The 25,531-nt window shown below is 48.8% G+C and overlaps 2 protein-coding genes across 7 annotated transcripts in view; one reads left to right on the top strand and one right to left on the bottom strand.

The window, feature by feature from the left end:
- Nucleotides 1–10,667: 10,667 nt before the first annotated feature.
- LOC146437783 (16 kDa beta-galactoside-binding lectin) lies at nt 10,668–13,582 on the top strand. Its single transcript, XM_085057764.1, has 4 exons — nt 10,668–10,803; nt 12,498–12,577; nt 12,707–12,878; nt 13,374–13,582. The coding sequence occupies exons 1-4, from the start codon at nt 10,690–10,692 to the stop codon at nt 13,515–13,517; spliced, it is 510 nt and encodes a 169-aa protein (XP_084913890.1). The 5' UTR covers nt 10,668–10,689; the 3' UTR covers nt 13,518–13,582.
- A 7,114-nt stretch (nt 13,583–20,696) lies between these two features.
- SHROOM3 (shroom family member 3) overlaps nt 20,697–25,531 on the bottom strand; it is a 114,074-nt gene continuing 109,239 nt past the window's right edge. For all 6 annotated transcript variants that reach the window (XM_085057758.1, XM_085057759.1, XM_085057760.1 and 3 more), the window contains 2 exons: nt 22,223–22,495; nt 20,697–21,685 (listed from right to left, as the gene is read on the bottom strand). In XM_085057758.1, coding sequence (XP_084913884.1) covers nt 21,326–21,685; nt 22,223–22,495 — 633 coding nt within the window. In that variant the 3' untranslated portion in view covers nt 20,697–21,325. The remainder of the gene's footprint in view (nt 21,686–22,222; nt 22,496–25,531) is intronic.

Here is a 25,531-nt window from a genome sequence, read left to right as displayed (position 1 = left end):
CTCCTTACCACTTATTTGTCAGCCAGCCTGGCCCCTTCCACACCTGTGCACGCTGCTGTTTCCTCATTGCAGCTGGACATGGCTCCTTGCCTCACACCCAATCCAGGCATCTGACTCTGCACCGCCCTGAAACACAGGACATGCCATGGATTAATGCACAGCAGGACTCTGCCCTCTCCTCTCATTGCGTTTAAAACACACCTCCCACTTGGCGGCTGCTGACGATAAAGTCCACCCCTCTGCTCTGTCATGCTTATCTCTGACCAGCTGCTTTGCACTCCAAAGCCCATGTCCTGCAGAGGGGTGTGTGTTTCCATGCATCGGCCTTTGCCCAGCACAGGCTGTCAAACCTGAGCACTCACAGGCTTACAAAGCTCTGGCAAAGGTAACCCCTCATTACCCCCTCCCTGCTCCTGGGGCACAGAGCTTCACACCCACTCATCTGATGGCTCAAAGCAGGCAGCGCAGCAGAGCTGGATGTTCATCTGGATTCACGCCTCTGGACAAGGACCGAAGGCTGGAGCAATGGTGGGAGACCAGCTCAAACAACCCAAGAGGCTTTTGTGAAATTAAAAAGGTGTTCCTGGGCATAGCAGGTGAGCAAGAGCACAGAACATTGCAAATCCAAGCTAATGGCCAGGGCAGCCTTTATATCACAGCACTTTATGAAGCAGAGAGAAAGAGAACTTGTAGAATTAAAAAAAACCCACCCCACATTGAAGAGTCCATCACACAAAATGCACTTTTTTTCCTTCTGTGGCAAATGCCATTTGAATTAGATAGTTTGCATACAACTTCACAGTGACAAGAAAATCTTGCACACTTTGAGCAAGTAATGAGACAACCCCAATTGCTACTAAATCCCGTTAAAGCTACAATTTCTCATGACTACATTTACTACAAGTAAAACCAGATGGCAGGTTCGCAGAGTGGTGCTTAGAACAAGAAAACCTCCCAGTTAACAGTACAGCCTAAATTTCCCCAGTAAATGAGAATTGTTAGCCTTTCAGGGAAAATAACAAATATTGTCCTTGGAAAGTCAGTCACACTGGGAAGCACTAAAAGTAGAATTCTTACTTTAGTTAAATTAATACCCCTCGTCCCCAACATGAGTCTGTTTAACCAAAGAAAATATGTTTTACCATTAATTAAAAGAAATCTATTTTAAGATACCAAGAAAAGCTTGGTACAGAGGCACTATTGTGTTAAACACCTAACTGAGCACATAGTGCAATAGCTTGTCTGTGAAGACACAGATGGGTGATCTTGTGTAGGTTGGTTTTTTCCTTAGAGCTGTTAATTTGACCTGGTAGAGCAAACTTCTTTTTGGATGGTTTAAATAAGCCTAAGGCTGATGGTACTTTAAATCTGGATTGGATTTCAGCAAAGGCACTTAAGGTCTTCATACCTATTGGGACTTCCTTACTGTACAGCCTGTTGGAAAATATAAGCAACCAAAAATCTCTTTGTGAAATATATCCTTGCATTGCTCTTAAATTTTTTTTAGCTCTGAGGGTACTGGAGGAAAGCACGAAACTGCTCATGGTAGATGGGTCTGATAAAGATTTTGGGTGCTTTTGTTGTTATGTGATAGTGTTTCATAGGCAGCCATGCTCTGTGTGCTTGAAAGTCACAAGCTATTTAAAATTAATTGTTTAAGAAGTCCTAGTTTCTGTTGTGAAGGCAACACCCATCAAAACTATTGGCAAGATCCTCCACACAAAGATGTCAGTCTGTCTGGATGGGCCTCAGTTTGCATTTCTAATGCTGCCATGGCAAGCAAGGAACAAAATCCTTCAAGATGTGTCACAGCAGTTTCCCCCTTCCTGCAGGGCCTCTGTAAAGAGAGTTCTTGGTTTAAATATTTTCTTTTGGCCTTCCTGAGTCATAGCTCTAGAGTGAAGGAATGTTCTGATGAATTTGATATCAGAAGAAATGTTTTATAGACTTTAATGAAGTCCAGAATATTTCAGTGGAAGTGGGAATTAGAAGAATTTGAATTGGTGCATATCTCAGACCTGGAGTCCCATAGTAATTCCGTAGGGAGCAAATAGCTTTGCACAGCCAAGCACAGGGCAAGTGTTATTGCAGGTTGTCCAAAGTCCAGCTGGGAGTTGCATGCCACTGGTAAATAGCAGAGAATATTTAAGGGAAATGGGAAGGTCTTGAGTTTCACTTTAAGAGAGGACAAGTACCTCCCAGGCCTTAACAGGGAATTGTTGGTGCTACACGGATGCAGAGCTGTGCTCCCTCCATCCACAAACACTGCACCCTCCTTATCTCCCCAGTGGTTCTCACAGTGCCTGGTGATGGTATCTAAAGTGACCCTAGAACAAAACAGAGAGCTGATAAGGGCTGGGAGCTGATAAGAATGAGGGCAAGGTTTGTCCTCAGAGCCAGGCTGTTTGCAAGCCTGCTATTGGCCAGGGAAGACAGTGGGCCCAAGGGAGAAGCTGCTCACTTGCAGCCTGCACACTTTGGTGCAGGCTGTGCTGAGCCTGGGGACAGCAGCAGTCCCTGCCCTGCACCAACAAGCTTCCACTCCTGCAGCCTTGGTCTGCCTGTGACTTTACCCAAAGGAAAGCCTGCCAGTCCCTGTGGATCGCTTTGCATCCCTGCCTGGCCATGCCAGTGCCCCAGGTTCAGCCCACGTGCGCAGGCTGGGTGACCAAGGTGGGACTCTGCTGTGGTTTGGCCCCCAAAGTTGCACTATTTCCTATGTCTGAGTGAAGCTGGGTCCCTTACCAGTGTCTGTGCTTGTGCCAAGTGGCACCAAGTCACCCCGAAGGCAGGAAGACCTTTACTGGGCACGTGCAGAATATTACTGAAGAGTGTAAAATGCAAACACTGGAAGGGGATTAATGCTTACGTAAGAAAACATGTATAAGACAGTCCAGTGCATTAGGATATAATCTTGCCTTTTTTCCTTCCTTGTATTAAAATACTTAACCTGAGTTTCCAGCTCTCACTGAGTCATATCATCAGTGACAAAGAATGAAAAGCCTGACTCTTTCTTTAACATATATTTTGCTGGAGGTTTATAGGCTACAAGGCTGTTAATTTGTTAATTCTCCCCATCCAAGTTCTGGTCACTACAGTCCATAGGCAAAGGCAAAGAATGTACCATGGCAGGAGGAGATGTGAGCTCACAGCAAGCACAAGAAGCTGGCATAATCCACCAGAAATCTCTTCACATAAGGCTCATTCCTGGAGAGGGGGCACGAGCAACACTGTTTCTCAACACGGTGTTTGTATATATCAAAACACATCTGTTTCCACAAAAAGTTGAGCCATTGCATGGCACCAGACAAAGTTGTACATCTCATTGACTAGATGTGGCGTGAGTGTTTCAGAAGGAAAAAGGAGGAATTAAATGCTCTTGCCAAGGCAGAGAGGCTTCCAGGAAAGTGGCTTTAATAAATACAATCTCCAGGAGGTCACTAAGCCTGGCAGTCTTGCCTGCAGGTTAAGACGCACAGATGGGCATAGTCAAGGGAAGTTGCACATTTTTCTTTGCATAAACACTGGAACTGGTTTAGTCATATGCTGAGTGGCATCCTCAAGGGGAATGCAGATGCTTGAGTTCGGGAGTTATTTGCATGTGATTTGGATTTTTTTGTCTCTTTGCTTTGTACGTACTGAGTAGATGATTTAAGCAAAGATCTTGCAACTCTGCCCTCTCCATGGTTTCTCATTGCTGCCTCACAAGAAGCCCAAGGTTGCTGTTCCTCATGGTGGTTGCCTGTTGATTTAATGTTGGGTGACTTTTCAGCTGCTAGATGGTTCTGTGCTGGAGATGAGCAGCAGTCAGCCACAGATCTGTATGTCCATGTAATCAGGCATGGCATCTGGAAAGTTCTGCTCCTGCCTGTGGTAAAAGGGGAGGGTAGATGCAGCGGTGCTTCCGCTGGATTTCGGGATCTTGCAGACTTTGGCAGGTGTGCTGTGCTCCTTGCCTGTCCTTGGGCTGAGATCTCCCCAGGTGCTGTGGGATTCCATGCAGCCAAGCTGCCAGGCTGTTCCCTCTCTGGGGCGGAGCACACTCTCCTGCAGACTCTCATCTGCCATGGGAGGGCAGAGTCTCAGTGGAGTGTGCCACCTCTGCCTGCTGCCGTGGTGGTGGCTGCATTAAGGCAGCCAACTGGGCTGGTGCTTTCCCGTGGGACCTGAGGGCATGCTGCAATCCTGGGCCTGAGGCGTGGCTGAGGCCCTTGCCATCATTCACACTCTCCCAATCCTTCTTGTCAGGGTGACAAATCCTGTCTGCCCTCCCTTCGCCTTGCATCTTGCAGTGCTCAGGGCTCTGAACCACTGCCTTCTTTCACCACGCTGTGGCCAGAATCTTTTTATGAATCCAGCCAGGATCACCACAGCCTTCAGGGGGGTTAGGAGCAGGGTTTCTGATCTGCCCACAGTGCTTAGGAATGATGCTCTTGCTTTCCGCAGAACTTACTGATTTGCCACTTTTAAATGTATTTCTAAATTTGCGTGTGCATGTGAATATTTCTAACCGGGCCTTTCCTCTTTACCTATGAGATGAGATGTCACCCTGTGAAATGGCCTGGCATGAATAATGGGAGACAATCAAATGACCTGCTTGCCCTTGATACTTTTTTACAGCTCCTGTATAAAAGGGCTTCAGTCTTAAACCTGAGTGTCTCTTTGTTTATTGCACCTCACCAGCCAGAGTTGTTCAGAGCTGTTTTGTGAACTAAGGGAGTCCTCATGACTCATGCCTCGTATTGGATAAACCCTTAATCTGGCTGACAAATCACTGTGGGAGAAGATGGCAGGAAGGGGAAGGAACTGCACCCCATGCATCATCATTTTGATGGCTCTTCAGTGTCTTGTGGTTCAGAATGGACAGTGTTAATGTTCCTTCAAAGATTGTTACATTTTAATCAGCATGTTCTTTCCAAGGCATTTTTCAAATACTTGCTAACAATTTTCTCTTGCCTAAAATTGAATTCAAGAAACTTGAGCCAGCTTAAATACAATCCCTTCTCACTGTGGGTGGCTCAAAGGAGACCAATTCTGGCACACACATGTTTTTGTGGGAAAGAACTCCAGATGGCTTGAGTTTCTAAGCCACCCTGGCATGCTGTATGTGCTATGTCAGGCTAGAAGAGAGCTCTTCTAAATCGGTCCAGCCTAAGGCTGCTGAAATGCTTTTCTGGACACTGCTCCCACCCTGTCCAAAGTAACTGTGAGGGGTTTTCCCCCACTGATTAGAGCCAAGCCCCAAAACAAGAAACTGCTTCACCATCCTTCAGTACAAGGGAAACCTCTGCCATACAGGTTTTGCGGAATTAGAGTGACATAAGGAAAATCAAGCCTTACGATTCTAAGGCGATAATATAAAAGCACCAACAGATGTGTCTGCTGTGTCCTAGACATGTCTGCTGTGACAGACTCAGTCCTGTGGCCAGGCATGGGGCAACTCTTTCAGAAGAGCATCTCAGGTTACTTGGCAAAACCCCAGGAGCTTTGACTTTATGGATGGCATGATGTGATAAAAGCTGGTTTATAAAGGGGAAACAAAACATAGATTAGAACTCCAGTCTGGTGCAGCCACCTTAGCTCAAGATGAAAGCTACCCAGAAGGCTTGCTCCAATTTTTCACTGACACCTTGTTTCATTTACACGGGGTCCAGACCCAGCTGACCAGCTCTATTGCTAGAGTTGCCCTGTGGAGGACAATGCAGATGCACTCCTCTTTACCTTTCCTCACCTCCTGTCCACCGTGTGGACACCTTCAAGGCCTGTACAGGTTTTATTCAGTGGGTTAGGGATAGGAAAATCCATAGCTGCCCATGTTCAGCCCCCACACAAGTCTCCTTGCAGCTGATCATGAGGTGCAAATCGAATCCAGATTGTCTGGGGCTAGATCACAGGAACTATATAAGGCTTGGGAAGTGCTGCTATCCTGCTGTGCTATCCCAGTGAAAAGTGTTCCAGGGTCTGTTCCCTGGTGCAGAAGTTTGCAGTGCGGTCATAGATGTAAAGTAAACAACTGTGCTGCTAAGGAAAACGAGTACTTAAAGATGCCAGAGTTGACAGACCTCGAGGAAACTTGAAGGGTCAGTAACCCGTGGGCTCTGCTAGGAGTTCACACTGCCATAGCTGCTTGACTAAGATCTCTGGTGACCTGCAAAGAGGAGGGTAAGATGGACCTGGATTCTTAATTTTAGAGTAGCAGGGACATCCAGGGAGGAACAAATGCAAACAACTCCTTTGAGATGAGGCAGTAAACTCTGAGGTGAGGTGCTTGCCACCTGCAAACTTAAAAGGTTAAGGAGGGAGGTGCCAAAGTCAAATGAGTCCAACAAAACAAAGGCCCAGTTCTCCTGGGTAGTTAACAATTTGCTCTAGTTAAATCTAATCCACTGAGAGATGACAGAAACACAGAGATTATCATCTTGGGTCAGTGTTAATGAGGGAAATAAAATGAGGAGACATACTTTAAATTCCAGTGACAGGATCAGCAAGCTCCTTTCATCACTTTGAGATAGTGCAAGAAGTTCTTTATAATTAACTTAATTTATAATTAACTTGGAATAGAGGTGCTTCCCTTTTAATGTAGGGAAAGCTGAAATGAGGAAGCCCTCAGGGATGAAAACACTGTAGTGACATGTGGCCATGCAACCCCAGCTGGTATCCAGTGCAGACTGGACCTTCCTGGCACCAACTTCCCTCTGAGGCAGTGCTTTGGGAGCCTGAGTGCTGGCAGGCTCTGGGAGGGCCTCTCACCCTCCTGCCACATTGGACTGTGGCTCCTGACTCACTCTGTCTCTCAAGAGCAGGCTAAAGCTTCTTCCTGGGAGTCTGGCTCTCTTCCCCTGTGGTCTCCAGCCCCTCCCTAGAGTTTCCCGCACTGATAGCACGGGGCTGGAAGATACCATGGCGGTGAGAGCACTGTTTTACAGCCGTGCAGAAGGGTCCAGGGAAACTGTGTGCAGCTAAAGTCTGCAGGGGCTCATGACTGCTCAAGCAAAAAGGCAGAAACTTCTCAGATGAGACAAACTAAAATGCTATGGTAACAACAGCGAGAACCAGACACCTCAAGAGTAGAAGCAGAGGATTGCTTAAATTCAAGTACCAAGATATTCCAAGAGAAAACAGCCTGTGAGTGTATATAGAAATACAATGTATATCTGTTATGCTGTAACAGAATAATATTTAGGTTATAAGAGTAACCAGGGGCTATTGCTGAGAAGAGGATCCCATCCAGACAGTATTGACACATATATTCCCTGAAGACAGCATGAGAGAAAGATACAGCCTTTGCCTAATGAACTGAGAATGATGAACTGAGAATGAACTTACAGAGAAAAGAACAAATCTTCCCTAAAGAAAGTAAAAAAAAACAAACCCTAACTTAAAGCAAACTGTAAGTTTTTCCCATGCTAGGAAATTATGAGGGGTTTTTCTTGTCATTATTTTACCAGTATAATCCTTGGATTGGAGCAGCTCCTCTCCCTGCTTGGTCAGTGTAAGTGATTGAGGGGCAATGGCTGAAGCAGTGGTGCCCTCACAGGGTGGTGCATGCACAGACTGCCGTGCTGGCCCTGGCCCCTTCCTCAAAAAGGGGAGAAAGCTACCACTCACTCTTTCTGCAAGAAGTGGAGGCTCTTCTCAGCTGCAGTCATGAGTGACTCGGGATGTGTAGCATCAGCAGCTACCAGTGCGTTTGGGTTCAGTGCAAGACAAACCAGGCACAGGGACTGAAGAGCCAGCAGGTGCTGGCCTCTGCACCCTGTGTCACACCCTGGTCCTTGAGTTAGCCAGCAGCAGGGTGTGTCCTCAGACCTTCCCAAACCAGAGGAAAGCCATTTCTAATGACAGCAGTGATTAGCCCAGAATATGACTTTGCCAGTGGCTAGGGTGTATTTTTTCTCGAAGGAGATTAAAAAGAGTAACACTCAGCATGCTGCACCCTTTGCTTCCAAAGCAAATCTGGGACATTTATAGGGAGTTACAAGAAAATCAGACTGACCAGCTGTCTGCCATCAGCCTGTGCAAACCAAGAGGTGAATGAAGAGTTTGGGCTGGGGACCTGGTGCTGAGCAGAACTCCATGCCCACAAGCAAGCCTGCAAGGCCAAGCACTGGGAGGCCAGTCTTAATTTTCCCCACAGGCGAAAATTCCTCTGCGCATCACCTCTGGATGAGCAGGAGTTGACACTTCTTTCCCTGCTGCTGCCAGAGCTGCCTGGTAGGTGAAATACTCTTCTCCAAAAGCATGTGAAAGAGCAGTCACGCCTGAAATGGGAACAGCTGCAGAACAGTTGAGTCCCAGCTACTCTCTCTCAGGACCTGTACTTACTGCAGTCTCTTGTAACAACCCAGGTAAGGCTCACTGGGGCTTTTCTGCCCAGGGTTTCTTCTCAGAACATCCCCTGTTGGACCTGGGGTGTCAGAGTGGCTTGCATAGGGCAGTGCCTCCCCCTTTCTCCCCCAGGCCTTTGAAAGGCACCCTAATCCTCTGGCTGCCTGCTGTGGGTGCATCGGGACTGAGTCCCTCCTGTAGGAGGTGCAAGGTGTACTTTGCCTCATGCTGCACTGGGAGGCTGGGAACATCCCTGATGGGGTGGGATTGGCCAATGTGGCCTTGCATTGCAGCCTGTCTTCCTTTACCAGCCCTCTGAAATGGAACGACACCCACTGGGTCCCCCTACTTTTCTCCCACTTAATAACTAGGAAAAATGCAGGACAGTGGGGCAACTTGGCATTGTAACCTCAGAATAAACACCATGCTGATTTCAAAGGGCTTAGAACTAGGACTGCTTTAAATCTGAAGACCAAAGGGTTTGCTGCTAAACCAACCAGGCTGCCAGTGCAGAGCACTCAAGGAAAGCAAACAGCGCAGTCTCCGTGTGTTATTGGAAAGGTAATTCGCTGTCTGAAGGGTCAGAGGAGGAGACTTCAGGCCAGAAGAGCAGCGCACATGAAACATGCATTTCAGGAGTCAGAGGGCCCAGCACTGAAAGGAGGAGAGAAGTCTCCCAGGATTTCACAGAGCTGAATGGAAAACAAATACACAAACCAAACCTGAACGACCAAACAGAATTTGCTCAACCAACCCCTCACATTTGCCAGCGACCAGGGGAACAACTGCACAGTAACTCAGGCGCAGAGAGCAGGCGCCTAAAGCCTGTCTCCAACACGTGATCCCTGCTAAAATCGCTGGAGAATGGGGCTAACTTAAGGTGGAGTTAGCTGGGATTTCTCCAAACTCCTCCCCAGTGGAGGGGGCCTGCTCTCAGTAGCATTTGCTACCTGCACCAACTCTGCTCCCACAGTCATCTCCTGACTTCAATATTGCTCTTGTGTGTGCATAGGATGGCCAGGGAGTTAGCTGGAGGTGAGAGCATGTGTGGGATTTTCCCTACAGCACTTTCAGTCAGCATTTTGCCCTCTTTTATGCACCCCAGTCACAGGGCTGCAATCCGAGCTTGTGACTTTTTAGTTCAAACTCAGCTCAGCTTTGCTGAAATAACACGGAATGTTCTGAAATGGGTGCGAGGAATTTCTGGGGCAAAGGATGGCATCAGGAGTCAGGATGCTATTCTTGTAACAGCTCTAATGAAGTTCCAGAAGCTTCCTACAGTGTTTCCCACCACTACCCAGCCATAAATTCCTGCACTGTGCCCTGTGCAGCCTTTCCAAAAGTGACCTCCAGACAGGTACCTCACAGGCTGCTCATGGCTCAGCCATCAGGGGTTTATATAACAGCCCTCGCTGCGGGTTTACAGGCAGGATTGTGAAGCTTCATGTCGTTAGCGTCACTTCAGGCTTGAGGGAAACTGAGGAACAGAGGCCTGAGGACCCTGATAAAGCCCACGACAAAGGTACAAACCGATCCAGTGACACAGCCCCACAAAGCACGGCAGCTGCTCCACCCTCACCTCCCTGCCCTGCAAAGACCCTCGGGACAGTCATGCTCTGTGCTATTCGGGGGCACAGGAAAGGGGACTAGCAGGCGCTGAGCACTCTCTGGGATAGCAGCCTCCTCTCCCATCCTGCCGGCTGCACGCAGCCCTGCCCGGCCTCTTCCACCACTAACAAAGCATTTCTCTTTTCCCTCTGGAGCCTTTTGCAACTGGAATGGAACCAGGGAGATTGTGCTATTTTTCAAAAGCCGCAGCCTGAATTCTCACATCTACTTAGAGCTCCACAGCACCAAGCTTAACCTTTCAGGCATTTTTCAAATGCTGACACGGGCTGTACCAAACCCTTGGCTTGCATTCAAGTGCAAGCAGTGAGGATTTGTATCCAGGGTCTCCCACCAGTCCAGGCTCCTTGCAGGCATGTGGCTGGGCTAGGAGAACACATACACCCCTGTCCACAGAGGCAACCACTCTGCAGCAGTAACACGAGGACTCCAATCTGATTTTAGACAGAGATTGCTGAACAAAGGGTGGCCACCTCGCTCCTAGCACAGAGCAGCACTCCGGCTCCTGGGATCGGAGCCAACGGACGCTGCATAGCAGTAGGAAAGCTCACAGTAAGGATTTCTAGGACCACGCAGAACCAAACAGTCACTAGGTCTTAAAATCACACACAAACTGCCTGCAAAGAACAGTATCGAGAGAGATCTCCCGCTGCCTCCTGTAAATGGCTGGGAAGCTCCAGCCCCAACAGCTGCGATTGATCAATCCCCTTCTTCGCCCTCCCCTCCAATCATGTGATGGTCCTGCCCGAGCGAGTTAAGCTGCTGGAGCTCAGCGCTGCGTCACTCCGTGTGGTGAAGGGGCTCGGGGGTGCTTTGCTCGCTGGGGCTGGTGTCTGCAGCATGGAGAAAGTGAGTGCCGCCTTCGAGCCGGGCTGGTGTGCCAAGCAGGACTAGGACTAGGACTAAGGCTGGGCTGCCTGTGGGGTTTGGGCGTGGTGCCAGAGGAAGGAGGAGAAAAGGATTAGCCGAGAGGAAATGCAAGGCTGATAGATGGCTGTGGGAGGAATAGTTAGGGCTGACCAGCCGTATTTCTTCTTCTCGTCTTTAGTATGTTATCTAAGTGGGGAAGCTGAGGAATGTTTATATTCTTAAGTACTCTAAAGGTTTGGGTCCATTTGCAACTCTACAGTTTCAAGACCCTTTATACATTTTTTCCCCTTAAGCTGTGTATTTTTCTTCCTTAAGAATGCCTTTTGGGTCCAGGAGGGGGTTAACTCTTAGTGCAACAGGAGAGGAAAGCAGGCTGGCAGTGTATGCTAACCCAGCCCTAACCCCGCAGCTTCCCTTTCCTCGAAAGACCCCCCGGGCGCAGAGGCTGCATTCCAGAGGCGAGAGGCAGAGTTAGCACCGTGGGGATAAGCAGTTTAGTGACTCGAGGAACCCTGACCTCAGCAGTCTGTATATGGGCAGAGCAGAGAGCAGGCATGAGGGCAAGGACAGCATGAGGGGGCTGGGGGGCAGTGGCCAAGCAAACTGGTTTGCAATTGGTCTCCCTACCTGACCTGGCTCACTGTTAAGTAATGCTCAGTTATGCTGCTTGTGTAGCAGCTGGTGAATCACCTCCTGCAGTGGACTTGTGTGGCCAGGTTTTGGTAGCAGAGGGAGCTGCCAGCATGGCTTCTGTGAGAAGCTGCCAGAAGCTTCCCCCGTATCTGGCAGAGCCAAGGCCAGCAGGGTCCAGGATGGACACACCTCTGGCCAAGGCTGAGCCCATTAGCAGTGCAGGAAAGCCTCTGTGATAACACCCTGCAGCCTGTGGTGAAGGCCATGGTAAGGCAGCTGCCCCTCTGCAGCCTGTGCATGTCAGTAGGGATACAGAAAGCCACTTGTAGCCCATGGAGGACCTTATGCCGGAGCAGGTGGATTCCCGAAAAAGGCTGTGGCCCCGTGGAAAGGGTCCCATGTTGGGGCAGTTAGAGAAGAACTGTAGCTCACATGAAGGACTCACACTGGAGTGGAGCACTGCCTCCTGTGGGAGGGACCCCACACTGAGCTGGAGGAGACTCCTCTCCTTGAGCAGTGGCAGAAACAACCTGTAATGAACTGATTGTAACTCCCCTTGCCTGTCTCCCGGTGCCACTGAGGGGGAGGAAGCTGAGCCTAGGAAGGGTGGAGGGGGAAGGTATTTTTAAGGCTTATTTTACTTCTCATTATCCTGCTCTGACTTTAATTGGTAAAAAATTCCATTCATTTCCCCAAGTCAACTTTGTTTTGCCTGTGACAGTAATCGGTGAGTGACCTCTCCCTGTCTTTGTTTCAACTCATGAGCCTTTTGTTATATTTTTTTCTCTCCTGTCCAGTTGTGACAGAGTGGCTTTGGTGGGTACCTGGCATCCAAGACAGGGCCAACCCACCGCACCTCTTTGTCACCTTATGCTGCTTAGGGGAGTGGGAGATGCCACTGAGACAGGCATCTGGCCTGAATCAACCCTTCCTGTAGCACAAAACTGATGATTGGGTCTACCAGAGCTTTGTGCCCTGGCCCAAGCAGGACTGGAAGCCTTGCCTTGGGATAGACTAACTCCTGTGGTTTGGCCCTGCAGGGACTGGTTGTTACTCAGCTGGACGTTGAGCCTGGTGAGTGCATCAAGGTCAAAGGGAAGATCGAGTCTGATGCCAAAGGGTGAGTGAGGTGGTGAATGGATTGATGTGGCACTGGGGAAGGCAGAGCTCCTGCTGTGTTCAGCTTGTCAGCAATGGCAGCTGGGGCTGCTGCACAGACACCCCCTTTGCACTGGCTCTTTTTCCTCAGGTTTGCTGTGAATGTTGGGAAGGACAGCAACACCCTCATGCTCCATTTCAACCCTCGCTTTGACTGTCACGGGGATGTCAACACTGTCGTGTGCAATTCCAAGGAGGATGGCATGTGGGGGGAGGAGGACAGGAAGGCTGACTTTCCATTCCAGCATGGTGACAAGATTGAGGTGAGGTTGTAGGGGTGTGTACAAAGCCCTGGCACTGAGCACAGAGGGGCCAAGGGCACAGCCTTTTAATGCTGCCCTGTGCCTCTGCAGTGCAGAAGGAGCAAGCATGGAAAGGGAGATAGGCCACAGGGGAAAAGTCTGGCAGCTAAAGCCAAGGAACTATCTAGAGCTGTGCTGCCCAAGTCAGTGCCCAGCAGCTCACATGTGCTGAGTGTCTCACTTAGGCCTCTTGTTGGAAGCCATGCACCTCAGAGCAGTAACAGCACTGAGGTGAGACTCAGACTGGGTCTATCTCATCCCACAGCTGTACAAGCTTCCTCCCTTCTGTGCCTCTGCTGGGCAGGGAGGAGGCTGAGCTGCTGAGCACTGCCTTGGCACCAGCAGCCACTTTGCCTGTGCTGCACCCAGACTGAAGGTAGTGGGGAGTAAGCAAAGCCTGGGAGCTGTGATGTCAGCCTTCATGCTTCCCTCCTTCCTTCTTGTGGCTCTTTACAGATGTGCATCTCCTTTGATGAAACTGAGGCAACGGTGAAACTGCCTGAGGCAGAATTCAAGTTCCCGAATCGGCTGGGCATGGAGAAAATTGAATACCTGGCTGTAGAGGGTGACTTCAAAGTCAAAGCCATTAAGTTCAGCTAACAGCTATAGCTTGGTTTTTGTTTTCTGCCCCCTCTGTAGTGAAATAAACCCAAACTTGCAATGTCTGCTTCCTCTGCTGTTTCCTGCTCTAATCTGCTTGCTCCTGTGTGTGCTATGGGGATGGGAAGGAGGGGATGTGTATCCAGCCATTTTCCTCCTTACACTGCAGCCTTGCAGCTGGTACTGAGTTAGACACAAGCCAGACAAAGCATGGCTGACTGTGAGTGAAACTGCTTTAGCAACAGTTGCTCCATTCACCCTGCTGGCTACACTGCGTGGTCCCTGCCTGGTTTCTAAAATGTAGGACTAGTTCCAGACAGGAACAAGTATATGTTGGGTATTTATTGTGCCATCTCTGACCATGGAATATTGCTTCCTGCTGGGGATGGGGGACCAACAGGGAACACAAGGCATGGCTTGTGCTCTTGCCAAGAGCTTTGCTTTCCCAGAACATGCTCAGCAGCTGGGAGGCTGGCACTGGTCTACCTGAGGAGCAGGAAAGAGGATGGAGGCTGGGCTATCTGCACTTGCTGGGGAAAAGATGTGGCGTGAAAAGGTGAAGCCCAACAGAAAGCTTAGGAGTGAGGCCTTGAGAGGATCCAGGCTGTCTGAGCTGCCTCATGACTTGAGGTGTTGACACTGCAGAGACAGAGGATCATGTACCGTGAAGTCAGGGGCTGAGCAACACATCAGGTATGGGTGACAGCCCTGTGGCAGCCTGTGGGTCAGTGTCTGGAACACTTCCCTGCTTAAGGGCTGTATCCAACTAAGTTACCAGGGCCATCTAATCCTGTGTGCACTGGACACAACTAACTGCAGTTAGGCAGACAAAGAAGAAAAAAAAAGCTTAGTAAACAGTCTCTTCTGCTTACAACTTCTCTGCTCATGCAATGCCTTGGAGTGTCTGCTACTGCTCTTTCCCCACAGCCTGCCGGTAATGCTGACCCAAGAGAGGCCTAGAGTTGGGACTGCTGTGGCATTTGAGGACCCGATGGAAAGTACAGAAGTACTGCGTGTTGTGTGGAACTGGAAGCCAGGATGGGCGGTCTCTGTGGCTGTGTGACAATGCTGCCCAGTGCGGCTCAGTCACAGCCTGTGCAGGTGAGGTTTTCTTAGCCAAACGCTGCTTCAGTGCTGGAATGTGTTCCCTGTTGGCTAATCCAGGCACGGCTGCTCCTTGAACAGCTGAGCAGCTGGGCCAGCTGCTTGGGTAGGGCAATACCACTCTGTGGAGTATTTCAGCCATCCCAGGCTTTTTATGGAGAGGCTGAGAGTCTGCCTTCATGTCAGCAACACTGTCCCGCCCTGTACTGCAGCAGCTGCTCGGAGCTGGGCACCCCCGGGGGGAGACAGCAGGAGCCTGGCCACACTGCAGGACAGGGGCACAGATGATGGAGGGTTTAATTCCTGTCCTGTATCTACTACATAATTTATGGGGTAGGAGGCTAAGTGTTTAGAGGCTTGGGTGTGTTTGCTAGGCAAAAGATAAGACAAGTTGTGCTGCTGCTTTGCCTTGTCAAGTGAGCCTTGGTATTTTTGTATTTTGCTGGGTATTTGGGGTGGGGAATTGGGGAAAAGAGGATGATTTTTGTCTTGTTTTCCCCCTCTGTCATATTACATGGCTGAAGGTAAGTTCAATCAAGTGTGAAACACTGAAAAAGTACAAGGCCCTGATGTAGCAGAGGCACAGGAGGGTTCACAGCTCTCCATGTGTGTCTCTGTTCCAGGCTGCCCTGGTCAGGTGAGGTCTGTGTGTCTCAGAACTGACAAGAATAAAGCTAATCCCGTTTTTTTTGCCCTTAAGCTGGCACTCCTGATTGCCAGGTAGGTTAGCCGCAAGTGTTCCTGACTGTGGTGCTCAAGGTACAAACAGTTCCTTCCCCGGGGTTACCCCCCTCCTGGACTTTCCACAAGAATTAATTAGCTCTATCCTGCTTTTTAGCGCTGGCAGTTACCACTCAGGAGACCATAAAACAGGAGAAAGGGTAGGAAGGAAGCATCCCTTTGCCAGCATTTCCTGCTGCTTGAGTCTTTTCTCCCATGTCCAAGAACTATAAATAATCCTGTTCCTCAAAGTGACACCAGTAAATGCAGAGTGCCCTGGCTGGCTCCTGGAGTGGTGACAAGGCTTTGTCTCCTGCTAGAGCCATTGGGAAAGCCAGGACTCCATGGCCTCCTGCAGAGGAGAGGGTCACAGCAAATGGGAAGGTGACGCTTGTCCCTGCCAAGTGTGCTCTCCCAAAGTGCCCAGGGAACTCATACCAAGATCTCTGGGAGAGCCCTGAGCCCTGCTTGCTGTGGGGAGGAGCAAAGAGCACCACAGCATGGCTGAAGGGTGCAGGTTTTCTTTCTGAATTTAAATCCTGCACAGTGTGCAGTCACCATTTGATTTCTTTACAGCATCACGGCAAAGGAAAATGGGACCTCAAAACCCCCTGCAAAACAGTTGTGAGGCCGTGTCTTAGAACATGGACACTTAGTTGGGTGTGAGGAGAAATATCTTCAGTGGAACAGGCTGCCCAGGGAAGTGGTAGAGTCACCATGCCTGCAGATATTTAAAAGAGGTGGAGATGTGGCACTTGGGGGCACAGTGGTGGATCTAGTGGTGTGAGGTTAACAGCTGCACTTGATCTTAAGGGTATTTTCTGATAATATGATAAATGATTTTATCAACACAGACTGACGTGTGCTTTCACCTCACACCTTGGAAGATGAGAACAAATAACCAATTGTAAAAAAAAAAAATTAGTTTGGACACAGTAGATTCGACAGGAAGTAAAATCTCATGCAGGATTTAGAAGAGCAGGGAGGGCTAAGACAGACCAGCAGCTTTGTCTTCTCAGAAAATAACCTCTCCCTGAGCAGTTCACATTAACTTCACTCGACAGAAATAGGCCATCCAAGTGACTGTGGCTACACGAGCCTGCGTGTGACACTGATTGTCACAGCCTCAAAAGACAGAGGACACTGTGCACCCAGGAACTGTGTACTGTGTATGCTAGGGAAGCTGAGGGGCAGCCCAGGTTCTGGTGAGGCACAAGAAGCCAGCAGGGTTGCTTGACATAGAATTTGCAAGCAAAACGTTGCCTGACAATTTCTTCCCAACAATACACATAGCAAATTAATCAACAATCTGGCTACAAAATGATGAGGTTAACACCAGCCATCTCTTCAAGAAGTGACAGTCCTGTTCCTCCCTTGTGCCCTCACCTCCCACTCCCTCAGCCCCAGTTCCAACCAACATTGGCAGACCAAAGGGAATTTTACCACTCACTTCAGAAAGTCAGCTTCAAACCTTGTGCTGTGTTACCTCATAACTGTTCTGGGGCAGCACACAGGAATCCATACCATACCCACACCATTCCACTTTCCTGGAGTGTGATGGAGGTCTGAGGACATGGCTGGATGCTACTGGGGTGGGATATCCTTGGGGTCAGATGGGTACAGACCCTGTACCCGTCCTGTCCAGGCTGTGGGCAGGAGCTGAGGCATGAGGGCAAGTCCTGCTGTGCTGAGATCCCCTTGGTGTGGCACCCTCCCATCCCCACAGGGTGGGGCCCTCCTTCCTTCTGGAAACCAAACACCCAACTCTTGTTTTCCAACAAACTGGGCTGTTTTCTCCCCTTAAACTCCCGGCCCAGCTGCATGCTGCCAATCTGCCCCATGAAAAGAAAAAAAAAGTGCATAAAAATATATCTTTACTCACGTTTTCTCAGACGGCTTCAGGCTGAGGTGTGCATCCTCCCGCAGTGCCTCACCTGTGGGCTCCGTTCAGCTGCACCTCAGCCCAGCTGTCCTCATTAGCTCTGATTGCCACACAGGTGTTGCCCATAAAAACCTAGCAGGAGGGGCAGCAGGCAGTCCTAGTGTGGTTTTGGGGACTTTTTGGAGGTTTTTGGAGGTTTTTGAGGTGTTGGTGAGGACTGGATGCCCCAGAGCCCCTCACCAACAGGGCTTCCCTCAGCAGCCCCCTCAAATGGCGGGGGGGCCTTTTGTGAGGTAAAATGGTTCCCGCCAAAAATTTGGCGGGAAGAGCCGCAAGAAAGTTCTGCTCAGGGCTCCCTTTCTCCCCCAAAACTTCCCATCACAGCTTCTCATATTCCAATTTCATCCTTTCTAAGCTGCCCTGAGTCTTGTTTGGCTTTTGTTTTTCCTTTTTTAATCACAGTTTTATTTTACCTCAGTAAAAGCACAATCTCCTCAGGAGCAGTTTCCCCAGTATTCCATCAAGCTTTTGCCAGCCCTTAAGCCCCCCAGCTGAATTATGTCCTCTTTTTTTTTCTTTTGCATTTCAGTTCTGTGAGTTAATTTAGTGCTAAAATGAACAAGAATTTAAAAAGTGTTTTCTCCTTTGAAGTTCCCTGCTCTCAGTGCAGCCCTACCAGAAGGCCATGGCCTCCAGCTGCAATCCAGAGAGGAAAGAGCTGGTTGGCTCACATGTACTCTGTTTCCTATATGGTGTAGGGAGAAAATAGCCCTTTTTCCTATCCCAAAGCAGGCAGAGCCATGCTGACACCCCCTCAAGCCTGCCTCACAGTGCTGAGCCTGGCTGGCTTCGTGTCCCCAACATCTTGAAACGGGCAAGGAAAAAGCAGATTTTTGCGCTGATTTTTGGCACTGATACACACCAAGCTGCACAAAGGCTGGCCACAGACACACATCCAGTTGCACAACACAAAGGCTGATTGTTCAGTAACACAGGGATAGAAAAACCCTTTAACACACCAGAGCTGCACAACAGTTGGTTTATGTGCAAAGGCATAAGCAGCACTCCTGTGGGAACATAGCCAAGCCATAACACTGTGCCATGGTCGGGACATCCCCTCTGGAGAAGTGTAAAGGGATAAACAGCTCTTATATAAACACTGGCTTGAAGGATGGTTGAATGAGGCATGGAGAAACCTGGGATGGGGTCTCTAGGTGTGCCTCAGTTTGCTCACACTGATTTAAAGGCAGGGGCTCTCTGATGAAAAGCTTGCTCTGTTCCCCATTTTGCAAAGGACAGGATTTATGTGGAGTGAGTATGGAATGCTATCCAGTTTGCTTTACTTGCTTCTCTTAATTACTAGTCTAAATAGTCGTGACAGCAGCTGAGTTGTAAAGATGATGGATAAACTGACACATAAACTGTTGTGGTGCACTGGGTTTGACCAATTTTTTTATAGGTAATGCTCACAAAAGACCTTGTGTGCGAACTTACAACCAATATACCCTGGAATGTAAACACTCTTTATTAGATTTAGTCTTGAGGAAAGTGTCTGATTTGAATTCCTTGTGACCATCAACTGCCCAAGGGCTATGATAAAAAAAGGCCAATTTTAAGTTGGATGACTAGATTTTCCGGGCGCTTGTATCACGTGCATGTTGCTAAAAGCATGTGAGGGCTTACTGAGAGCTGACCTGCTTTGACTAGAGATAATAATTTAAGGGATGCTGACCCAGGAAAAAGGCTGTTCCTAACTAATGTGCAAGTTTAACATAATGGAATTGTTTTTGTACAATGCGATTTTACTTGCAACTGCCACCATGCGTCAGAAGCGTACCTGCTTTGTCCTTACCAGGATTTTCCTCAAGCCACCCAAGGGAGATCTGTGCCTTCCCACTGTGCCTGTAGCCAGCTGAAGGCACCTGTCACATGATCCTTCAACACTCCATGACTTACCTGGAGACAGCTTTGGAGAAGGTGCTTGACCCGGGTACCATAAACTGGCTTGGAAAGTAGTTCCACCCATTGTCATCTAGAGACAGAGGCCACTGGTAAACAGGCCATGCTGTGGCAGGGTGGGATGTAGGGCATTCCACACCAATATCCCAACCAGATGTTTCTGTTATAAAAATAAGGCTCATTTTTAGCAAAAATTGCCAGTCTGCTGAAATACCCTTTTCTGAGATGTGTTTTGGGGAAGGGGTAGCCCAGCAGATCATGCTCACTCTGTCTGGTGTACTGGCTTTGTCCACTGTAGCCACTGCAACACAGGTTCAGATCTAAAACATCTCCTGTAGCCAGACCCAAAATGCAGATTTGTGTCAGAAAGTTTACAAGCACTGGACAAGAAGGGTAAAATTCTATCCCTGGCATTCCTGTCCTATGAAATCTTGTCATGAGTCTGGGAAATTCTGGGTTTCCATTACCCTCTAGTTTCTTAGCCACAAGAGAAAAGCAAGGTTGGATAAAGAGCAATGAATGCACTCCCCTTTTTGCCAGAGGTACAAGAAGTAAATATTTTGCCTGAGAAGTAAATCTTCAAGCTTGCCTAATGTTTAATTACCTTTAAATACACATGAAGGTGGGCTTCTGCCAAACACAGTAAACCTTGCAGTTAGGAGGGTGATTTTTGAACAAAACTGTGCAAAGAAAGTTCTTCTGCACTTACCACAGAAATCAGGGCTTTAACTCATTTCTCACCTGAAAATATAAGCTGTTTATAAAAACATCAGTGACTATCACTTGCCTCATAAGCTGGTGTTTCTGTGTACTGTGAGAGTACACCCAGGACTTGCCTCATCCACCCAAAACTTGCTGGAGGTGCTCCCCCTGAAGCCACGTGGGTTCCTGGAGCAAACAGGCAGATCCTGTTTGGATGGAGCCTCTTCCTGACCTGGGGATAAACTGCAGGACTTGTATTTTTCAGGAAAGAACTCACTAAACGGAAAATGCACAAACACTTCCCAGATCTACCATGTCTTTGTGAGTTGTTTTGGTAAGTGTAAGATGGAAGATAGCTGCAAAAAAAAAAAATCTGAATTAAAACTGTTTTTAAATCTAATAAACTAAGCCACAGCAGTGGGTAGGCTTTCTTTTTTAGGGCAAATGAAATGTGTTGATTGGATTGAAACAGCTCCCCCCGCTGTTTCCCTGAAACTCTACTCAAACCCGGGCCTATAAATCATGTCAGCAGAGATCTCCGTCACACCTCAGGGAAATCTTTCAGGCTGCAACAGAAACACAGACCACAGTTATTAGTATTCAAAATAAAGACAGAATTTCCCTGCATTCCTGCAATGAATTCCTTGCTTCCTGCTAGCTTGGACTCCTGAGATGCATGTTGCCATAAACGATGTTTGAACTCAAGACTCAGAGGATCACAGGATCCAGAAGAGGAAAAAATTGTATTTTCATGGCCAAAATCTCCTTTATAAGGCCACTTAATGGTATCTTTCGCATGTGTTGAAACAGGGTGAAGCTGCTTCTCGTATCCCTTTATTATATTAAAAAACAACCACAACAACAGCAACAAAACCAGGGAGAGATGTTTCAAGCTACTGCATGACTATCTTTGGGGTTCCCTCTTTTTGTTAAGGTCTTCACAAAATACAAAATTAAATGTCTTTTCTACATACAGAACAAAGTAGAATCAAGAAACTGATTAGAGTATGTACAAAAACTTACACATTCTGTCTTGTTCTTTAAAAAATATAAATATCAATAATGTTCAGTAAAATGGGTTGGTTTTATTTTTAAGGCTTCATTCTCTTAGATCCTTCATTATTTAATGAGGTGCCAGATAGGCAGAAAAGGGAGGGAAGAGAGGAGGTCATCTTTTTTATTAAAGGTCATGTATTTAATTCCTGTGAGATTCTTCCTCATCTCTGGCAGGAGGAGATTTCCCTCCACATTGATTTAAGTTTCCAGGAAGCAGAGGTGGAAGGAAAGGAAGATAAAACCTTTATTATTGCTATTTCTGTTCCTTCATTAAAATCTTGGTTTAGACCTGTCTCCGTCCATTGTCTTTGAAGAGAACCATCTGCCATGCACTTGCATTAAAGGGACTTGGGCAGGGCTGTATCCCAGCTCCACCTGGGACACGTTAGAGTGAGGAAGAGGCTACTGGAGGTGTTTTACCACTGACTGCAGTGGAGGTAGCAAGTGCTGCAGCCAGGGCAGCTGCTGCTGCTGCATCCCTGGGTGTGAAGTCTGTGGGGAGACTTTCCATCAGGCACTTGAGCTGCTCCTGCCCCAGTTTGATTTTGTCATCAAGCTCTCGCTGCTCTATGAGGAGCGCGGACTTCATTTTCACAAAGTGCTGGTAGTCCTGGAGCTGCTCCTCAGACAGGTAATTGCCCAGGATGTCCAAGACCACCCGTTCCCGACGGTCAAGGTTTTCCTTTAGCTCCCGGGCATCTTCGTGCTGGCCAGCCAGCAGCTTCCGCTTCTCGTTCAACGAACTCTGCACACCAGAGAGAGCCCTTCAGTACCAGCAGCACACACCCTGATCCCCCCTTTCCTTCCTTCCTCCTGGCACCACGCCTACCACCTCTGGAGATGGCTGCTAAGTTCCCACACATGCAGTCAAAAGCCTGGGAGAGGAGGATGAATTCCTCATTACAGACTGAATGTGAATCCCACTGAACTGGACTCCGAACGTCCTTGACAATGGGAGGCAGAAAGTGCTTCAATAAAGTCAGGAAATCTTGCTCGAAAGCAACAACCATCAGAAAAATCTAGTTTCAAAACCACCAAGGATGTTAAAATGTGGCTGTCCCCAACACCCCTGCTTGGTGTCCAGACAAAGGCTGCAGGATCTCAGCCATTTATGCAAATAGGGATCAAGATTCCCAGGGACAATGTCTGAGCCACTGCTCCTACATAAGCACCAAGAGCCCTGTGCTGCCCTCCTGGCAGCCCCTGGAGGTCATTGTAAGGCTGTGGTGGTGGTGGCTGCTGCCTCACACCCTGAGCATGCCAGGGCTGTGCCGATACATACCCGCTCGTCGCTGTTGGCATTGTCCCCCAGGCTGCTCAGGACGTTCTCCACACGGGCCAGGCGTCCCGAGAGGGAGAGCAGGAGGTTCACCACCTTATCCAGATCGCCAATGAACATCTTGTACTTGTCAAACTCGTTGGGTTTGCACAGCGTGCTGATCAACAGCTCCACCTCCTCTCCAAGAGCATTATTCATCTTAATGTCTGCGAGCAGGCCCTCCTTGGCTTCCTTCAGGATTTCCAGTTTGTGGGTCAAGCTCCCGATGAGCTCAGCCTGTTGGAGGGGAAGCATTGCCACATTGGTTGTCACCTGCATCACCCTGCCCACATGGGTGAGGACAACAAGAGGATATGGCTGCAGATCCTGAGGAGCAGGGTCAGGTCAGCAACAGCCAACAAAGAAGGGAGGAAACAGAAAATGCTGAAATTCCCCACCTCAGAGATAAGCTGAGTAGTCAGTCAGGTTCAATTAGGATATATTTGTTTATAAAAGAGGTCTCTGATTTGGTGTACCATATTCTGATATCCCACTACCTACAGATGAATGTTCTTTAAAACCTCTGAGTGAAAAGAGCTGCAGCCACATCTCCGGTGTGTTTCCCACGCCCTGCCCCAGCCTGAAACACCTTGAACTGTACCACACAACTGCCTCACACACAGAGGCATCAAGGAAGGGTTTACACCAAAGATGATCTGGATTTACTCAGTGTCTGAACACAGAGCACACACCCATTTTGTGAAAACACTGACACCTATTTCCCTGCCAAAGAAAAGGAGGCCCCCGGGGTTTGGTTACTTCAGGAACAGCAGTGCTGCACATGTGCCGGAGATCCTAATTTCTGTTAGGATTTAGTGGAAAGACATATGCAAAAACAAGTCTCTGGCCCGAGGCTTGCAATTCTTGTTTCCATTTACTCAGAACTGAGAGCACAGCAAGCAGGAAAAGCTCACCATACAAGCGGTGGGGATTTTCAGTGTCTCCAGTTCATGCACTGCTGAGGCACAAAAACCTGTGTGTTCATTTACTTAGCACACAAACACCGCAGGATGAAGCAAGTCAATCACAAGGCAGCCTGAAAATAGTCTCTCAAAGTCCTCTTTCCATCACAAGTGAGTGTCACTCCAGGCAGGAGGCAGTCTGCTTCAGAGGAGGAAGGATTTTCAAACATTGTTCAGGCTGGGGTCACTGAACTGGCCCTGATGCCCAGGGTGGCCTGGCAGTGGGGTTCCATGTGCAGCAGGGAGCACATGGCACTGTGTGGCCAGGCACCACTAGATGGAACACTTGGCGTGCATTGTTCTGTGGCTGCACTACAGCCTGCTCTCAGCTGCCACACACGTGCAAAGGCTGAGCAAAAGGCGAGTAATATTCCCCGAAAACAAACATCCACTCCCTGGGATGACCTCCGTTGGCTAGCAGGGAAGTTCAGGGGGAGAGGGAGCAAAGGACGTACTAAATCCCATCTCCTAAGGGTCAAACAAAACTCCTTTATGAGCATTCTTCTCTCAGTAGCATCCAGAGGGAAAACCCAACCCTTGCCCTTCCCTGGGGTCATGATGCTAGTGCCCCCTTCCAAAGAAAGATCCCCACCTGTTGATTGCTGGACCAATTCCTGAGGAGCAAAAGGAAGAATCCATGTTCAATGATTACAGTGCCATGGCGAAATCTCTATGGCAGGACCATGGGGTGGCCTCAAAGTCTGGCATTAGCCTTGGCAGGTTTTCAGGCAGATGGAGCTGCTGGGAAGTGGCAGCTGTTCCTCCCTGCTCCAGGAGATTTGCCCTCCAGCTGCAGCAGGAGGCTGCAGGGCTCTTGGGAGGGAGGTATCTTTGTACTGAAGGCCTGGGAGCTAGAGTGGCCTGTGACTTACGTTTGTGTTCTTTAATCAGTGACTCCCCTGCAATCCCAAATGCCAGCCAACAGAACTCCTTTGCATACTTACAGTGGAAATGAGCTTGGTTTATCCAAATGGCCTCCCAGAGGAGCTGCCTTCTCAGGTAACCCCTGTGCAAATGTTCCTGCACACAGACCATGAGCAAACAGGCCAGATCATGCTGCCTGGGCCTAATCACTCCCATCTATTTCTGGATTTCCATGCAAATGTAACCTTTTAGGCCTGGGACTTGCCCTCCATGGCAGGCTTATGGAGCAGCACTCTTGTCTTGTTCAGTCACTCTGCACCTTTCACCTTGGTATGAGCAGGCAGATTTTGAAGGGAATCCCTATGGAAGGAATGCTATGGATGTGGCTGAGGCTGCAACTCCCTTTGGAGGTGGGTGCTCTACAACCAGTGGCTTGGGCCAGGTGATGAAAGCAGCAGCCAAAGGCCTTGGGAAAATGCATTTGACTAGTGATTCACCTCTGTATTTGTGACCCAGACCCTGTGTAGGGTCACAGAGAGAAGAGGTGGTGAACAGAAAATGAAATCTGGGCTGTGCTGTGTTCCACTGCAGCGTGGGATGGTTTAGACTTACAGGCATGCACAGCTGCTTTTGACAGGAAGGTAGCAGGTCTGTAAGGGAGGCACAGACAGGACACAAACACCTGCCTGTGGACACCTGGGATTTGGGAGATAAACAGCATGTCTGTAATTACCAAGTAACTTATGTGAGACGACCACAGGTGCAAATCAGAAGGCCCTGCAAAAGCCCTGGAAGCAGAGTATGGAAGCATCCAGCAAGAGTGGCAGGGGCCATTCTGCAGTGAAATGAAACCTCAGTAAGAGAGGAAAATGTGCCCTCCCCTCCTGCCCTGCTCTCCTCCCTTCCAAACCATCACATGGAGGTTGTACTGACTGAGCCGCTGAGGTGCACAAGGCTTTCAGTGGGTCAGAGAAACAATAAAGTGTGGGGGAAAAAGAGTAACCTATCTTTCTTTGGATGCAGTGAGTGCAGACAGCAGATGAAATGGGTAAACTGGCTTCACTGACGAAGAAAATCCTAGGGCAAAATCTCCTGCACTCAGTGCAGTCACCAGCTGGATTCTGTTCCTGCTTCCAACCCAAGCTGGTCTTGCACAAATTGCTTCACCTCTCCCTTTTCCCTCCTTGCTGCAGAACAGGGACTGCTCCTGACAGTCTGTACACTCAGCATTTGGTGTGATCCAGGCCCGCCTCAGGGTGGTGCAAAATTGGTACTCAATTTGCAGTGAGTAATTCAGATTAACTCTCTTATACAATCTGGGTCACTCTAACGAAGCTTCACAGGCGGCCTAATCGCTCCCACACAATTTTGGGTGCTGCCAAAAGCTGCCATCAAACAGAAAGGCACTTCACTTTAGGGCTTATTATTGTTTCAGGAATGTAAGCAG

The sequence above is a fragment of the Lichenostomus cassidix genome, chromosome 4 (assembly GCF_008360975.1).
Source record: "Lichenostomus cassidix isolate B80296 chromosome 4, HeHo_3.0, whole genome shotgun sequence".
Classification (NCBI taxonomy): domain Eukaryota; kingdom Metazoa; phylum Chordata; class Aves; order Passeriformes; family Meliphagidae; genus Lichenostomus; species Lichenostomus cassidix.
The sequence above is the reverse complement of the archived record's forward strand: the minus strand, read 5'-3'. Positions and strand labels throughout refer to the sequence as shown.

What these genes read in the sequence shown, in the direction of transcription:
- LOC146437783 (XM_085057764.1), top strand. Translation starts at nt 10,690, where the DNA reads ATGGTCCTGCCCGAGCGAGTTAAGCTGCTGGAGCTCAGCGCTGCGTCA. An exon ending in GTGTCTGCAGCATGGAGAAA is followed by an intron (nt 10,804 to 12,497) that starts GTGAGTGCCGCC and finishes TTGGCCCTGCAG; the next exon opens with GGACTGGTTGTTACTCAGCT. An exon ending in AGCATGGTGACAAGATTGAG is followed by an intron (nt 12,879 to 13,373) that starts GTGAGGTTGTAG and finishes GGCTCTTTACAG; the next exon opens with ATGTGCATCTCCTTTGATGA.